The sequence below is a fragment of the Hesperophylax consimilis genome, chromosome 17 (assembly GCF_061612785.1).
Source record: "Hesperophylax consimilis isolate HC1 chromosome 17, BYU_Hcon_1.0, whole genome shotgun sequence".
Lineage (NCBI taxonomy): Eukaryota > Metazoa > Arthropoda > Insecta > Trichoptera > Limnephilidae > Hesperophylax > Hesperophylax consimilis.
The window spans coordinates 618,510-637,711 of record NC_142852.1 but is presented as its reverse complement, the minus strand read 5'-3'; the positions used below and the strand labels follow the sequence as shown (position 1 = coordinate 637,711).

The window sequence follows — 19,202 nt, the reverse complement described above, 5'->3', positions numbered from 1 at the left end:
GTTTTTAACGGAAACCTTTCAAATGTCAAAAAAACAATGGCGCTGAATTGCTATTTGATTACTTTGTCACACATGAATTTCTGTGTAACATCGTAGAATATTGTGTTATAATATCTTGTACAGCAAAAAAGGTCAAAATTTAGACCTTTTCTAGAAAAAAAATCATCACAATTTTTTGGCTTTTCAATAAAATTGTGATGGTTTTTGAAACAATGAAACAAATTTATTTATTTTTTCATATTCTCCATAAAATGGTTATACACCAATATATCATGGAGGAGATTACAAATTAAAAAGTTTACAGAGACAGTTTTACTATTTTGTGACAGTGTTAAAAGATAGTTACTGAATTGTCTGTAGGTGACATTGAAAATGTCGATGGCTAATGCAGAATCGTTAAGCAGTTGAGTCGCTCTGTTTATTGGCGCGTTCTGATAGGCAGAAGTCCTCGCTTTCGGAGCATATAAGAGTGCATGGGATCTCCCTCCAGTATAATTGTTAGTTAACCTCTTTCAACATAGGCGGATTGTGTTTTGTACCAGAGATTAACTTAAAAAAGTGTTTGCCTAAAAGTATTTTTCTGCGGGCTTCTAATGTATTGAAATCGAGCATTCCTGTTAAGAACAAGGATGGATACAGGAATGGATAGTATGTATATTCCCTCATATACAGGTAACGCATAAACCTTTTTTGTACTTTTTCTATTTCTAAGATATGGTTTTGTTCAGAAGGGGCCCAAATAATGGAGCTGTATTCCAGGATGCTGCGGACAAGTGCTTCATATGTTCTCCGTATTGCAATTCCATTAGTAAATGATCTCGCATTACGAAGAACGTAGAAAGAGTAAAGGAAATGAGAGATCTTGGCATAATAATGGATGATAAACTAGACTTTCCGGCCCACATTCACCAAATTGTGAATAAGGGTATGGAATACATTAGGATTTATAATAAGAACAATTAAAAACTTTGTATCTTTAAAAATCATAAAACTATTGAACACATCCCTTGTTAGAAGCCTGATTGCCTTTCTTCAATGTACATATTAATGATGTTGAAAGAATTCAAAGAAAATTTCTACGGTTCGTAAATTTTTAACTTAACATCCCTTTAGAACACATAAATTACCTGTCGTTATTGAATCTTTTAAATATTCCAACATGAGAAAATAGAAGAAAAATAAACGACCTAACTTTTTTATTAAAATTATTGAACTCTAAATTCGATTGTTGTGAACTTCTGCATTTAATAAATAAATTTAAAGGTCTAAAAATTGATGAATTTTTAAGATGGAATTACCATATAGATAAATGTTGACAAAGATTATCAGGAGTCTTACATTTAATTTTAAAGAACTTCGACACATATTGGACAAAGAGAAATTAAAAACTGTCTATTTTGACTTAGTTCAATCTCAACTTTCTTATAACATAGTATGCTGGGGATCATGTCTATAGTCCAATGTTGAACCACTAAATATTACTCAAAAATTGATCCTTAAAGTGATGTACAAATAAATCTGTTATCCATCCAACCTACTTTATAAGGAATGTAATGTTATGTGTATAAAACAGCTATATATCACTCAAATACTGCGTAGATTTTTTTATCAATAATAAATTTGCTGAAAGAACACAACAAACGCGGACAACTAGAATAAGCTCTACATTGAACTTTGTAGCGGTACATACTTAAACTTCTTTTGGTCAAAGAAACTATTTATATCAGGCACCACTTATGTTTAATATTCTTCCAAATCATATTAAGTCTACCAATTCCTTAGTTAAATTTAAAAAGTTAATTAAGGTTTTTATATTGACAGACGATTGTTCAATTACAGATTCAACATTTTTTCATACATATTAAAGTAAATATTTTTTTTCCGATAGCCAATTTTTTACCATATATTTAACCTTATTCATAGACTTACATTGCTTTATAGTGTCAGGTAATAAATTAAATATCTTCGGTATGTTGTATTCAAACGTTCTCTGTCCGTATTTATTATTAAATTTTGGGACTATTAACCCGTCATTGCGCGTGAATCTAGTACTGTATTTATGTTCTAAGTTCTCTTTATGCTGCGGGGTAAATATATACTGAATTATTATTTTTTGCCATAGAATAGCCTTAACAGGTTAAATTTTGGCACTCTGAAGCAGCAACGGTGTATTATGTCTCTGTTTAAAAATATTAGGGACGCTAGTAATTTTACAATTGCGTTTTGTACAACTTGGACTTGTTTCAGATTGGTTATAGTAGTATTTCCCCATATGGTTAATCCATATCTTATAATCGATTCTGCCATTGACATATAAATTATTTTAAGTGTTTCAATTGATAGGAAAACATTTAATGTGTACATGTACATTCTGCCAGCAATTGATCTGAGCCTTTTACAGGTTTTTTTAATATGTTTGTCCCATTTGAAAAAGCAATCTACTGTAACACCAAGATAGACATATTCTGTAACTAATTCTAAGCTTTCACATTTACAATTAGTTGAAATATTTTTTATGGATGCAATTAAAATTGTGAGAAATAATATTAGTTATGGTTCAAATATTGTTACAATATACTGTCAAATTAACCATCTGGTAACACATCTAATACATATTTCTTCTTTAATGTTATAATATTTTGTGTTTGTATGTAGAATTATTTTATGTTTGTGATTACTCTTATGTTTGCTTCACTCAAATGTAAATTGTTAACCTCGATACAGGCTTAGGCCTAGTGAGGTTGATTTTTATGTGAAAACCTACGTGTTTTATGTATAGGTAGTGAGATGCAATAAATAAATAAATAAATCTACACATACCTACACGAACAACTAGGCAAATATTAACCTTTTACATACATACATCATACATCTCATTCCAACTATAATTTTCATTCTCCAATACAACGTTTACAAAGTCTTGGTAAAAAATACTTAACAATATAAATGTATTTGACAATAATTTGAACTTGGCAAACTTTAAACGGAGTATGTGCGAACTATTTCTACCTACTTTGTAAACTATTGTTTTCAACTAATTTTAAACCTTCTTATTATCATTATCGTTGAATTGGAGAATTTTGGCAGATTTTATATTTTTGTCTCACTTATTTGTAATATATCATACCTATATATTTTTAAATTCTTAATAATTAGTCGCCTCAAATTATTGCTTATAATTATTTGTTATCCTTTGTGCTTTGCATAAAATCTTGTCTTATAAACATTAGTTTATCATTAAAAAATAATAATATTTGACAAGTCAAAAATATTTCACTAATAAATAGAAGATATTATATGTCTCGACGCCATCTAGTGAGAAATTTAGCACTAACAAAGCCTTTCCAACAAAAATAAAGTTGGTTTTTACAGGTGGAAAAAATATAATAAGCATTAATTGTTGACTGAGGTACTAGTACATATTGAATCATTTAGCGGGTTGGAAATAAGCTGAAATAGCTCAGCGGTTTCAGAGAACCTGACCGGACATCAGAAGGTACGGTTTCAATTCCCGTCGGCGGCATTTATTTTTACTCGGGAGATATTTCAATTTGTATTGATATTTCAGCCGACTAATTATTTGTTATCCTTTGTGCTATGCATAAAACCTTGTCTTATATTCATTAGTTTATCTTATATTTTATGTAACTTATATTTGGCTAACATTGATTTTTTAATGTAATCGGCATAACTAAAAAATAAAGATGTACATTTTTAAATGTAAAAGCCCTATGGGCGTTTAGATAAAATAAAAATAAAAAAAAAACTTAAAAAGTGATACCAACGTGTTTTTTGGTCTTGACCAGAAATCACCATGTAAGGAAGTATATTCATCAATCTTCGTTTTTCCCGTTTCAGATCAAACCTCGATAAAAATTACAGACCATTTTTTAAAATACATTTGTCGTCACATATATAAAGTTACCTCGTTCCTTGCTTGCTGCCAGAAGATGAAGGGTATTTCGTCTGTGTTAGAAAAGAAAACGGTTGGTTCCAACTGCTTTGCTAAGATCAACTGTCTCCTGGTCACGGCACCTACAAATAAACATTTATTATTATTTTAATGATTTTTTTTTGTGCATTACAGATTGATATAATCCTATTACAATACACATCAAATATACTAAGCTTAAAATGAAACATTTTACAATTACCGATATTTTAGAGTTTTTGGCTAAAATGACATTTGAAATCCTCAAGGCCAATGTTGAAAATGTCAAGAGACCTAGAGGTATCATTTAGCAGCACCATACCTCTTGTCATGCTATGCTGGGCCATAACGTCCGTTCTTCCGTGTGGAATACAGAGCAAGTCGTGGCGTCGGCCCTGACGGTAGTTGTTCGGTACAAACAATTTATAGCATTCCAAGAGGACTGTCAATGTAATAGTTCATGATTTTAAAAGCTGTTACTTGAAGGGGCCCATTTGTCCTAGATTGGAGACTTTCGTGGTGCGTTTCGGAGAGCAAATCTATGAGATGCATAAATCGTGGGAATTCACTATACGTTCTCATGGAAATTTTTTGTAAAAACTAATGTTTATAATACAAGATTTTTATGCATAGCACAAAGGATAATAAATTATTATAAGCAATAATTAGTCGCCTCTAATATCAATACAAATTGAAAATATCTCCCCGCGTATTACATACTAAATATTGAACCCGCGCCTTCTGATGTCCGCTCAGATGCTCTGGACCACTGAGCCACGCCGGCTTATTTCCAACCCGCCAAATAATTCAATATGTACCAGTACAAATTGAGCTGGATGGTGTTTAAATCCATCAATGAAATGGCCCCACCCTACATCTCTGAACTATGCGTTCCGGAAAACACTGGTCTGAGGCAGTCAACTCTTAGATCAGCAACATCATCAGCTGTAGGCAGACTGATGGAACCTAAACGCAAGCCAAATACTAAGTTTGGTGATCGCGCTTTCGGAGTATCTGGACCGAAGGCGTGAAATAAACTCCCTCCAGAACTAAGATCCACAACAAGTCCAACAGAATTCAGGTCAAAACTAAAAAATACCTTTTTAAGCTGTCGCACCCTTAAATTAAATATACCATTCCTGAGACAAAGTCCAATTATATCCAATTTTCCAATTACGTCCTAAATTCTGTATCTGAATTTCGCTGATAAACAGTTAGTTAATGTTAATTAAGTGTTAATCTCAAGTGATCTCCAAGGTAAGTATTGTACTGTATGTATATTATCTCCATGTGTAGTTAGTAAGACTAACATAGATCATTGTAAAAATGTATTACATGTATTAATTTTGCACAAAAACGGCGCTATACAAATCATCCAAATATTATTAATATTATTTGTTATTATATTTACCCTTATCTTGAGAGTCTCCAATATGGAGGTAGTGAGTTCCTTTGGCTACCAGCCCACTTCCCCTGTCTTGCTCGTTAAGTGCTTCTCCCGCTCCGAACCCGTCATCGTGCAATAACCTCCTGTGGATCTACAACAAGCACATAATAGTTATTATTTCAGACGCGGTACACAGTAGACACGAACATCTTAGATCATAAAACGGACATCTTGCATAATTAAACAAATTCACAGAATTCAAAGAATTCAAAGAATTGGCCCCTTATTCTGGTATATTTCGGCCAGATTTCCATTTTGCAATAAAATTTAAATAAATGGAAAATTTCTGAACGTATCCAAAAACTAAAAATGTTTTTTAAATGTGAAAAAATGTTCTCAAATTGTGGTCGAAACCTTAGGTTTCATGTATTTTCTGTGGTTAACTTCTATATTTGAATATAAAGCGTGGTGTTTTCCTTTTCTAACCCCATTTAGATCATATTTCACACCACAATAGTAAGGAAGACCGCTATTTTTATGAGACCATATGAGATGTTTTCAAAAGCCAACAAATTAAGCTGCGAGGTTATTCTCCATGAATAGAAATTTAGATCACAGAAATAAACTGAATGGGAAAATATGGACTGCAGAATAAACGATTTTTTATTGGACAATTTATATAGCGCCGCTTTTGTGAAATATGACCTCAGGGGCGCTTTACAGTTGATGCAGATATTACAGATAATAAAGATATTACAAATATAAAGTGAAGTTAAGTTAAGTAAAATGGAGTAGGTACAGGAATAGGTGACACCAAGATAGAAGATGGAGACTCGGCATCAAGAATCTTAGGTGGTGAAGAAACTGGACCAGCTGCTGCAACGAGAGAGTCCACCGCGTCCACCATCAGTGCCAGCACGAGGTTCGTCATCCGTTCAGGTAAGTGTCTGCTGCTTATTAAGCGCTGACACAATACCCTTACATAGATAACAGACTTTGGCAGCACCGGTGTGACGTTCGGCGAGTCCATCATACATCTCTGTGATTGTTGAAGTGGTGCATTTTGCCCGCAATAAAAAGCGACGTTCGGGATAATAAAATACCCTGGGCTTAGCGAAACATTTGCTAGGGCCTTCAGAGTTTCCGAGAATTCCGTTGAAAACATCTGGCGTACCTCTACTGGCGTACTCGTCCCAAGTTCATCGCGAGCGAATTTCGAATATTTTTTAGCAAAATTTTAGATTATTCACTTTTAACACACTGCACTCAAATCACATAATATAAAGTTCTAATTACTGGTTGTTATAAGAACTGATTAACTTGATTAATGATAATGACAACAGGATATGTATAATGGAGGCCGACGAATATTTATTTGCATTGTTACACAGGAGGTGTTGTGTGAGTTGACATATTTTGGGATTACTTATGGAAGGACTTACCATAAGTTCCAGTTCTCCGTCCTTGAGTGATGACCCCCCTTGGGCCCTGTCAGTGAGCACAGAGACCTCCAGCCCAGAGGTCTGGTCACGCAAGTTAATGACGGAGGTAACTGGATAGTAGTTTCCTAAAATTTAAAACAATCAATACTTAATTTCGTTAAATTTGTCAGTTTTTCTTACTGTAACATTCGGCGTTAAAATATATTTATGTATATTTTTTTATATGTGCAACACTTCACAAGATCGCCACTGTCTGTACAGTGTAGAAAGAAAACAATATCGCCACCCGTTTGGGCAGCATTGTGAGGTTGGTTACGGTAGGGGCTGTATGAAGGGATTTATTAATGTAGGTATTGAAGAGTCCTGTATTATATGAAAGGATGCCATCGGTAGCTCGTTCTACATGCGAGACGACTTTCGCAAAAACGAGTAGAAGAAACGTCTCGTTCTCGAGGAAGCCTACATCAACTGTGAACGAGAGTTTCGCGTACGTTTACCGGTGTCCAAGTGATCAATGTTGCTAATTCCTTAGAGCATGCTTAATTGAAATGCCTGTAGAACAGACATAACATACATTACATCTTTAATATAAATATGGCGATCGGTCTGTTAACAGCGGATTGTCAATCAGATGGACCACCATCCTTTGCACAGAATCAAGTAGATTTATCAAAGGATTGGGCTCTAGCCCAGGGGTGGCTCCCAAATAGCTGTCAAAATAATTTTAAAAAATCTTGCGGAACTTTAATTACCATATTTTGATTTATTTTGTATTTTAAAACAAACAAAAAAATTCATGAAGTTTGTGTAACCATCATTTATTGATTAATGAATGAATACCCGTATTACGAATAACCTGACAGTATATGAAAATCTCCTACTACCATCAAAGTAAGCGGAAAATGTGTTACAATGAAGGAATTAAACTCAAGACGATTGGGTGGGAACCAGACGCGATGCCAACTCAGCCACTAACCAGTCATTCATTAATCAATAAAAATCAAATGAAAGGTTCAATCATGGAATACCATGAAGCATATTATGGTATCTATTTCATGAAGCATAAGGTACCTATTCCATGAAGCATATGGTACCTATTCCATGAAGCATAACTAGTTCATGAAGCAAATGGTAACTATTTAATGAAGCATATGGTAACTAGTTCATGAAGCATGTGGTATCTATTTAATTAAGTATGTGGTAACTATTCCACGAAGCCTATGGTACCTATTTCATATGTTTTATTTTATAAAATGTTTTTTTTTTAGTTTTTAATTTTTTATGTATTAACATTTAAACCTGCTAAACTACTTATGTAGTTTGTCAGCAGGTACATAATGACAACATTTTTGCAATAACATGGTACAATGGTAAACAGTATGTAGGTATGTATAATGTTGACGATAAATTAACAATAAATGATAAGTTGGTTAAATTACAGAATTGTATACATATAAATATGTAAGAAGCAGTATAAGCCTCATATAACAACACAAGTACAAATGAATTTAATATGAACAAATGAATATAATCAATCCACTATTAGATATGAAATCAAAAGAATCAACAATATAAATATCAGTTGTATATCTGTCTGTAACACTGGTTCAATGAATTATAACACTCAGATTTGCTTGGAGTTTAAGTGTCATTTTCATCATTGGAACGATTTGTTTGAAAAAATCACATTAGCGGAGAAAAATAAACATATCTGCAAATAAATAAAATATTTTACCAAAATGTTAAATTAATTTTCTTTTTTTTCAAAATTATAATTTTAATACCCCAAGATTTTTCACGTGTCAACTGTTATTTCATAATATCGTACATTATAAGCGAATGGATTAATTTTTCATTTTCTATTAATTTTTTTTAAATTTTGTTGGTCCACCCTGTCGGGCATGTTATTAGGGTGTGTCAGGAATTACCTGATGCAGGTTCCAATAGTTCCACGTCCCAGTGGGCCCTCTTATCCCTGACCCTCTTCAGCAGTTGTCTTCCGTTAGCGTCCGTGTAGAAGGTTCCCGCCGTGTCCAATCCAGTTGAAAACCTGGAGATCACCTCCCTGCCGATGCCGTCCCTGCAATGTACAACACATGCCAAATTACTAGATAAAAAGGATGACTGGATGACAGAATGACATGATGACTTGATGACAAGACGACAGGATGACATGATGACAGGATAACTTTATGACTTTATGACTTACAGACTAGATGCTGTCTCTTCAACATACAACACGAGTTAAAAAACTAAATAACATGATGACAGAATGACTGGATGACTGGATGACATGATGGCAGAATGACTGGGTGACAGGATAACATGATGACTTGTAGACTAGATGCTATCCCAACTGCTCCCAATCGTCTGAAGTCAGTGAGGCATCCCCAATCGGGGTATGTTGTGAGGCTGAAGGTACTGCGGAGAAGAAGGAGATGGGGTAGAGGAAGGTGGGGGAGTACTTAGCTATTCAGACCTTGTCACCAAACACGGTTAAAGCCATTTCAAGCAACGTTTCAACTTTGAATTGTAGTTGGTGTATAAGAAGTTATGAAGTTGTTTTTATGATAGTGTAAGAAATAATTGTCGAAGGACCTTGGATGATTGAGCAATGACCACTGCACATAAGACAATATTTGTTGTACGGATAAAGGAAGGACTCACCATTAGGAAAGGGCACTCGTTTCTTCCCGCCTTTTCTCCTCACAACAATGTCACTTAACACGGAGCGGCTTGCACGATATCGGCGGGAATAATTAGGTAATAAGATAAGAGAGATGAAATCTCGCGCGGATGCGGTTATTGTGAGCGATTCGGGTTATTGCAACATACTGATTACCAAAGGGCACATACACATTAGCAGGAATGGAAAGGAAGGTAGGACAAAGGACAATAATACTATCTCAGTACATTGGTCGCAGGTATGTGTGTATGTGTGCATGAGATGTATGTATAAGTTAATGTCTATTGCGCATTGGCGCAACCAGTAGTCTTCAATAGATAATGGTAGTCTTCGTGGCGATACTGAGAATATCTTCCACGAAATCTTGGCGACCTTCGGATTATTAGTCGAGAGCCATACCCCTCGACCATGGAGGCCGTCAAACAACCAATACAGCACATCTTAAATGACCAGATAATAAGACTAGCTGACTAGGTGACTAGATACTAGCACTATAAATACAGCATATTGTGAGTGACCAGATGTCTGATGACCAGGTGACATGATGACGGGATGACCGGATGACATGATTACCGAGTTGAGGGGTGAGCGAGTGACCGGATGACGGGATGATGGGTTGACAGGATGCCGGGATGACTCACTCCAAGGAGATGGGTCTGACCACCCACTAGAATTACGCATGGTTGCTATCCTTGTATATCCTGATGTTCTGAGTTCCACTGGTACAGTTTCTCCGCGGGATGACAGGATGATAGAATGACTTTATAACACGACAATGGGATGATAGGATGACAGGATGACTAGAAGGGTACTCACTCCACAGGGATGGGTCCGACCACCCACTCAAACTCCACATGGTTGCTGTCCTTGTATATCCTGATGGTCTGAGAGGCCCACTCCGAGAAGCGTTGGTTCAGCTCTTCTACTAAAGGTCCCTGAAAGAGATGATAACGCATCACGTAATGTAAAAAAATAGCACATAATGTACGCGCTTATTCAATCAATGCTTTCATATAATCTTGTACGCTGGGGTTCTTGTTACAAGACTACCCTAGAGCCATTAAATTTTACACAAAAAATAATTCAATAAATAATGTTTGACAAAAGTTTTTTGTATTCGTCACCGTTATTATATAGGGAAAGTAAAATTATGTCAGTAAAGCAGTTTTACATAATACAGGCTATTTGTGAATGATGTCAGTAAGACAGTTGTACATAATACAGGCTTACTGTAAATGATACAGAGAAATTAATAATAGTTCAATATACATCAGTAGCCGAATTCGGGGACGCCCGAGGAAGACAGATAGAAGAGGAAGAGGGAAGAGGATACAAGGTGGCTGCCAGGCAATTTTCCCTCACTCTAGAGATTTGGATTCACTGCCATTCATACAAAATCACACTAATGCTCTGTCCAGAGCAAAAATAATCTTAAGGGCTATATATTGGGGCTATGTTACGCCTTGGCGATTCGGCGCCCGGAGCGGACTGCTCCAATTGCGCCCGCATTGGGCTGGCCCTGATAACATGTCGTTCTACACTTTTATACTGTTGTTTTTTTTTGTATCATTAAAATTTTGACAAACTAAGAAATACGTGTTATATTGTTTGCAGAAAGCCTTCAAAACATCTGGTATTTTTGTCTTTTCAAGAAGTTGAGGTATAAAAGTGACATACAGATATGTTTTGGTTAATAAAAGTGGATACATACCTTATGAATAGTGTTTAGTGGTTTAGTCGAAATTTGCGAAGTGTTTGTGCCTCTTGGTCTGAAGACGTAAGCGCCGGAAGATCTGAAATTTAATATATTTTTTTGTCATTCTGATAATATACATTCATAAATATTTTTGTTTAGATTAACCCCACAGAGGAGTACATGAGGAAAATAATTTCCTTCATCTTTTAGGATGCGGTGTGGAGGAAAAGGGAGGATAGGAAGCTCTAGGAAGGAAAAAAGGTGTGAGGGGTGTGTACGAATCGTATGAATCTATCCCTCCCATTGCGATACTAGGCGTTGGGTCGAGTCCGGGTGAAGTTGTCAAAAAGTGTCTACATCATCCGTCCTCAATCGATCCCACCCGTCACGCAGTTGGTGGGCAGATGCATCCTGAACAAACCTCACCCAATGAACCCGGGCACCCCTGCTAAGTCAGCAAACGTAATGAACCACTTGGGGCCACCTATAGCAGAGGTGTTCGTTACCCAAAAAATGGTTCCCGTGACGATGGTACCCATACCCGCCTCCCAAATAGAAAATATGCGATAAACGAATCATAATCCAATAAAAAGATAGAAATTTGTTTTAGACCACTTTAATTTTAATTACACTCTACCGATTTCGGAAGCAACCTTCCTTCGTCAGGAGAGTATTGAAACTAACCTATGATGCAAAATTTTGAAAGATATATATACAAAAAAAAAATAATTTAGATGTTTGAGTGGGTGTCAAACCAATCATACTTTTAATAAGGACACAGGGGTTAGAATCCTTCACAAAAAAGCAAAAGATTAGATAACTTAGAAGCCCATGAAATCAAAAAATCCCTAAATAATAACTCTAGTATATTGAATAACCAAATTAATTTATCGTTTAGTCCCATTCTAGATATATTTCCAGTAAACCGCTCTGTTATTGCCGGAATTCCCGCAATTATCCCTCCCCCTTTGTTAACCTCCCACTCAAACACCTAAATTATATATTTTTCGTATATATCTGTCAATATTTTGAATCATATGTTAGTTTTAATATTCTCCTGACGAAGGAAAGGTGCTTCCAAAACCGGTAGAGTGTAATTAAAATTAAAGTGGTCTAAAACAAATTTAAATCTTTTTATTGTAAATTATGACGAGCCACAAAGCAAATGCTTATTACAAATATGGAATAATAATCCGGTTAGTTAATTAGTCAGATAGATTGCTCAAATGAATAACTCGCGGTGTACCACAGGGCTCCCTTCGTGGACCACCGTTGGTTGATTTATATATATTTATTAACTATGATATGAAAAGTATGTGATTATTTACCTGCCGTTATCGTTTCCTCCCTCACCCAGATAGTAAAGAAGTTCCTGTCGCAGGGGGATAGTGAGGTTCTTAGCGGCGATGAAAAGGCTGCTGACGAAACCGGTTTGGGGGTCCACGAATAGCCTCAGGAGCTGGAATTTTTTTTGTTTATTTTTTGGAAAGAAACATTCCCGTGTTACGAATAACCTGACAGTATATGAAAATCTCCTACTACCATCACAGTAAGCGTAAAATGGGTTACGTTGGAGGAATTGAACTCAAGACGATTGGGTGGGAACCAGACGCGATGCCAACTCAGCTACTGACCAGTCATTCATTAATCAATAAAAAGCATTCATCAATTGCCGGATCATAAGTCAACGAATAAGCCATTTGGTCATGCATTATTTTAGTACACAGGGATTTAGGGATATCATCTCTGCGGCATTTAGTCAATTGATCAAATCACTTCCATATATTAGAATAGGTATGAGCACTCCAAAGTGGACTGCTAGTCAATAATTAAATCTTATAAATTCGTACTTGAGAAGCCAAGCTAGCAGTCCACAACAGAGTGCTGATAACAGCCCTGATGTATTGCAATAAGGCATGAAGCTGACAGAGGAACGATGAAAGTAAACTGAATGGTCTTGAAATGAGATCCCTGAGGCGTATATGTGGTAAAACAAAGTGGAGATTCAGAAATAATGCACGGCTGATGTAAACATAATCATTGGAATAAGAAAGGTAACTTCGGAAGATAGTTTGGGCATGTAGAGCGAATAAACGATGAAAGTAGTGTAAGGAAAACATATTACGCAAATTCAAACAGTAGAAGTTGGGAATCAGATACTGTCAAGAGTCAGAGTAATGGAAGAGAATGTATGAATGTGAATGAGCAAGGAGTGTATCCCAAGACCGTGTTGTTTGGCAGTCCGTCCTCTCTGCCTACCCCTGCAGATGATTAGTTAGTTAAATTTGTACTTACGTCATTCCCGATGGAGTTTTCATCATCGTCCGCCAGTTTTGTCTCATCAGCGACCACATTTTCTCCCAGTTCTTTCTGTTTGTCGCCCGACCTTTGACTCTGTGCGGAGGTCACGTAATATGACCTGTATCCCAGCGGCGGCAAATTGGCAGCCAGGAATACCAGTTCTTCAGTGGCTATCGAGTCTCGTATAAGCTGAAGGACGGAACTGCTCGGAATGGTGACCAACTGTGTTGGAATCTGATTTCCTGAGAAATAAAAGGTAGTTTTTAAATTTATGTTAAGTTAGGTTATGTGTGTGTTCACCTAATTACAATTAAAATCCAATAGTATGGATAACTTGAAGTAATTATAAATATATTAATTAGTACTTTTTAGTGAAGTTGAGTGGTTTCGGTTTACACTCGAACCAACAAAAGTCAACAACCAAACAACAAAACCAGATGGTGCCATGCTAATGATTGTGATGATGATAAACAATAAATATAAATATCAACTATTTAACTAACCATCACTGCAGGGGTAGGTAGATAAGCCGGAACGCCAAACAAATCGGTCACAGCACACACTTCTTGCCTCATTCACATTCTTACATCGTCTCATACATAGTCTTCCGTCATTATGACTTTTGACATGGCCTGGCTCAACTATTTATACTCAGTGATCTCATTTATTCAGCATTCATTTGTCTGTTTTCATCTTTACTCTGCCAGTTCTATACCTCACTGTCATTCATCAGGGTTGATATCAGCACTCCATTGTGGACTGCTAGCTTCGCTTCTTTGAACATTTTTTTTGCTAGCGCCAAACGCGTCCAGTCTTCTATCATTGGAGTTACCTGCATTTCCCCTTCTTTCAATATCTCTGTCAGCCTTCCCATCTCTCTAGAACATACTTCCTAAATACACAAACTCATCCACCTGCTTCAAGTATTCCTCAGCAAAAACTATATTGCACACTGTTTTCTTACTCTCTCTTTCAAACACCATGAATTTAGACTTACTTACATTCATCATTAACTCATTCTTCATACATACTCGGTTCACCCTAGACACGAGAGACTGTAGATCTTCCATACTGTTAGCAATCAGCACCGCATCATCAGCATACAACAGGCAACATATTTTCAGATTACTCAATTTTGCGCCCAATCCCACTTCTTCCAATTCTTGCATACAATCGTCAATGTATAGATTGAATAACCACAGTGACAAGTTTATAGTTAAATAGAAAAATATAGTTATCAGGTATTTACCTTCGGAATCCCTGACGAGATACTCGCTGCCAGCAACTGGTACTCTGATGTAATGGTCCAGCGATTGCCCCAAAGGATTGTAGACAGTCACCTGAACAAAAAATATGATATTCAATTACTGATTTCAAATACAGTTAATTTATTAACCCTCCAGGCCTCTGGCATATTGACCGTTACATTTCTTAACGATGCTATTATTTTTTTCCTTTATTTCTTCCCATTTTTTACATTAATTACATACAATATTATATTATTATATTACTGATTTCAAATACAGTTAATTTATTAACCCTCCAGGCCTCTGGCATATTGACCGTTACATTTCTTAACGATGCTATTATTTTTTTCCTTTATTTCTTCCCATTTTTTACATTAATTACATACATCCCAACAATTGTCAAATTATCTCCAAAAAACTGACCCATAACCAAAAATCCACATTACGATCTATCAATATTTACTACCAAAATGTAAGAGGACTGAAAACAAAACTAAATGATTTAAGAATTAAACTACCAACCCTTGAATATGATGTTTACTGCTTCACTGAGACATGGTTGACCCCAGATATTAAAAATGGCGAGTTAGGATTTCACTCTAATAACACCTATCGAATGGACCGTGATAATAATACTAGCAACAAAAGTAGGGGAGGTGGTTGTCTAATTTCTATTAATACTAAATTAACCTCAAGAAAACTCAAATGTGCAAATATCAACGTGGAACAACTATTTGTTTTAGTGACATACAAAAGTGAAAAAATAATAGTTGGTTGTGCGTACATTCCACCCTCATCTGATGACCAGCTTTATACTAGTTACTGTCAAGAAGTAGAAATATTGCGAAGAAAATACCCAGACGCTAAATTTATTCTTACAGGTGACTTTAATCAACCCACTGTTCAATGGGACATTGACAACAATAATACCTGCACAAATTCCACGTCCAATAATGGTTCTCGTGAACTTATAGAAATGTCGTGTTTCCTAAATCTTAGACAAGTGAACTTTATATATAACTGTAATAATAATCTATTAGACTTAATTTTTAGCAACTCCAACAACATAAGTGTACAGCATGCAAATGATAACGTTTCAACAATTGATAAATACCACCCACCACTTTTTGTTAAGCATATATCTACACAAATTTTAAATTTAGAGTCTTATAAAGAGAAATTAAATTTTTATAAAGCCGATTATCCCAAGATAAACGAGTTTCTCGCCAAATCAGACTGGAACTTCATTAGTAAATGTAATAATATTAATGATATAATAGAATCTTTTTACTGCATAATTAAGAAATCAATTGAACTTTACGTCCCTATTACAAAATATAGGACATCTAATTACCCCAAATGGTTTAAAAAAGAGCTAATTTGTACTATCCAGGCAAAAAAACTTGCACATAAAACATTCAAAATATCTCGAGCTCCAAATGACTATCTACTTTTTTCTAAATTACGCAACAGGGTGAAAAACATGTCGATCTCCTGCTACAAAGAATACCTGGAAAATATTGAGCAATCGTTACAAAATAAACCTCAAAATTTATTCAAATTCGCAAATAATCTTAATAGTAATGAATCTGGTATTCCGTCTATCATATACTACAATGGTAAAATTGCTGATACACCTCAAGGAATTACTGACTTATTTGCCGAATGCTTTGGCGAAGTATATGTAGCAAACTCATCCAATAACCAGATACCTCAATTCAACTCCAATATTTCTATTGATTTTAACGACCTTGTTATTGATGTAATCGATGTTCAGCGTAAAATTACATTATTAGATACTCAGAAATCCGCTGGCCCGGACACCATACCCGCAATTTATTTAAAAAACTGTGTATCTAACTTAAAAGGTCACCTAACCAAAATATTTAATCTATCATTAGCATCTGGCCTTTTCCCACAAAAATGGAAGACCAGTTTCCTTAGTCCCATCTATAAAAAAGGCGACAAAACGGATGCTTCTAATTACAGACCTATTTGCATACAATCAGTAATACCTAAATTGTTTGAATCCGTATTTCTATCAAAATTTATGTTGCAGGCTCGCAAAATCATTTCCCCTCACCAACATGGATTTATATCCGGTAGATCTACACTTACAAATTTAATTATATACGAAAAATATATATCTGATAATCTAAATTCAAAATTGCAAACGGATGCAGTTTACACAGATTTCAGCAGAGCGTTCGATAAAGTTTCTATAAAAATCTTATTAAAAAAACTAGAAGTATATGGGATAAAAGGAAATCTACTAAAATGGCTTGAGACCTATTTGACATCTAGAAAACTGTACGTTAAACTATCTAACCATATTTCACACGAAATTGAAGCTTCAAGTGGGGTGCCTCAAGGTTCTCATCTAGGTCCGATTCTTTTTTTGTTATTTATCAATGACATTGTTACAATATTTGAAGGTATCCATTTCCTATTGTTTGCTGATGACCTGAAAATTTACACTATTATAAGAAATTTAATGGACTGTCTTGTATTGCAAAAAAACTTGGATCGATTATATAACTGGTGTAACATTAATGATTTATTTTTAAACATTAATAAATGTCATTCTATAAGTTTTTCTCGAAATAAAAATCCAATACTCTTTCAATATCATATTAACAATGTAAATCTTTCTACAGTAACATTAATAAAAGATCTGGGTGTCGTTTTTGATAACAAGATGACATTCGTCCCCCACATCGATGCAATCACGAATAAAGCACTTAAATGTCTCGGATTTGTATTAAGAACGTCCAAAGATCTAATGTATACTAATACACTCAAAACATTGTACATTACACTTGTCAGAAGCATTCTTGAGTATAATTCCTCTCTCTGGTCACCTCTATACAATGTACACTCACACAAAATTGAAAGAATACAACACAAATTTTTAAGGCATATAAATTACAAATTACATATTCCATTAGAAAATTTAAATTATAATTATTTAATGCACTTGCTTAAACTACCTGAATTATCACAGCGAAGAAAAATCTGTGATGCTTTATTATTATTTAAAATTATCAACGGTTATTTGGACAGCCCCGAACTAGTGAATTTGATAAATTATCAAGTTCCCAATAAGTACAACACTAGACTTCATGCTCCATTCAATATAGTTGCTTCTCGCACTATTTTTATGATCAACTCTTGTCTTCAGAGATTGCATCGTGTGGGGAATGAAACATGCTCTGTTGATATATTTTTTAATAAAAACATCGCCTCCTTTAAAAAGCGTATATGTATGCAGATATTAAGCAAAAATCCTGTTGATTGTTAATAATAATAAACTTAATACTCTGTAACTACTTTCATAATACCTACTTCTTTTTGTATGTAATTGTTGTGTACCTTTTATTTTTGTCATAATAATAAAAAAACTTACGTACATTTATAATAGCAAAAAAAAAAAATATATATATATATATATATATATATTTTAAATTACAAGAATATTACTTACTTTTATAAATCGCTAGAAAATGTTTTGCACCACTGCCAACAGGTATGTTTCGAGTTTGTTTGTAATTATGTTTTGTGTAATATTGTGACAATTATAATTGCTGAATGTACTGTAGCCTGAGCCCAAATAAGTATTTGCTGGTTGAACTCCTCTATACAATATACAATTTACTTATCGTATACTAATACTTACCTGTGTTGTGCCAACTTGTCTTTCATGCTCAGCTTATTATCATAAATACTATGTTATACTTCTTATGATGCTATATACTTGTTATAATGCTCCTGTATAATTTACCTTGCATGTAAAAGCCGTCAAGGCGTGAACAAACAAATAAATAAATAAAATAAAATAAATAAATAAATAAATAAATCAATACGAATAATGGGAACCCAATAAGGCGCAGCCTGTGCGTAGGTAATATAGTTAAATACATTATTTATTTATTTATTTATTTATTTATTTATTATTAACGCCCTATTGGGCTTTTACATAATATCATCGGCTTTTACATTATATCATCGTACCTAGAAAGAAACAAACTGTGAGCATATAAAACAAAAACAAGATTACATTTGTGAAGTGAAGTGAAGTTATAATAAGTGTTTAGTGTAATATATGGTGAATATTTTATGAGAAACATAAATTGATACAAATTAAATAAAAAAAGTTTCAACTGCTGTATCGAAAAGCGATAATTTTAACTCTTTTAAATTTTGAGGAAATTTAGTAATCACTTGAATATTTTTCGGTAAAAGATTGAAAGTACGAGGTCCAATGAAACTGTAGTGTGTTTGCATTTGTTTTGTGTTCGTTTGGGGAGTATAAAATATATTATTATTTGTAATGCTGATTCTGTTTTCATTTATTTCGTATTTATTTTTGTTTTTAAAGATGTATTTCATAGTTTGCAAAATAAATAGTTTACGGAGACAGAATAGTTTAGATTCTTTGTATAACTCATCTGTTGAAAATGTTCTTTACCGATTATACATAACTTTGATGATATAATTTTGAGTTATTTGTAA

The 19,202-nt window shown here is 34.5% G+C and overlaps 1 protein-coding gene across 1 annotated transcript in view; it reads right to left on the bottom strand.

Moving 5' to 3' along the window:
* Positions 1-19,202, bottom strand: part of LOC149415714 (lysosomal alpha-mannosidase-like) — an 80,954-nt gene that overhangs the window by 4,452 nt on the left and 57,300 nt on the right. Inside the window, exons 12-20 of the mRNA XM_089641650.1 lie at positions 14,693-14,783; positions 13,438-13,685; positions 12,471-12,601; positions 11,158-11,239; positions 10,263-10,381; positions 8,689-8,840; positions 6,761-6,885; positions 5,343-5,469; positions 3,926-4,035 (exon numbers count right to left, since the gene is read on the bottom strand). Of these exons, the coding sequence (XP_089497776.1) occupies positions 3,926-4,035; positions 5,343-5,469; positions 6,761-6,885; positions 8,689-8,840; positions 10,263-10,381; positions 11,158-11,239; positions 12,471-12,601; positions 13,438-13,685; positions 14,693-14,783 (1,185 nt within the window). The remainder of the gene's footprint in view (positions 1-3,925; positions 4,036-5,342; positions 5,470-6,760; positions 6,886-8,688; positions 8,841-10,262; positions 10,382-11,157; positions 11,240-12,470; positions 12,602-13,437; positions 13,686-14,692; positions 14,784-19,202) is intronic.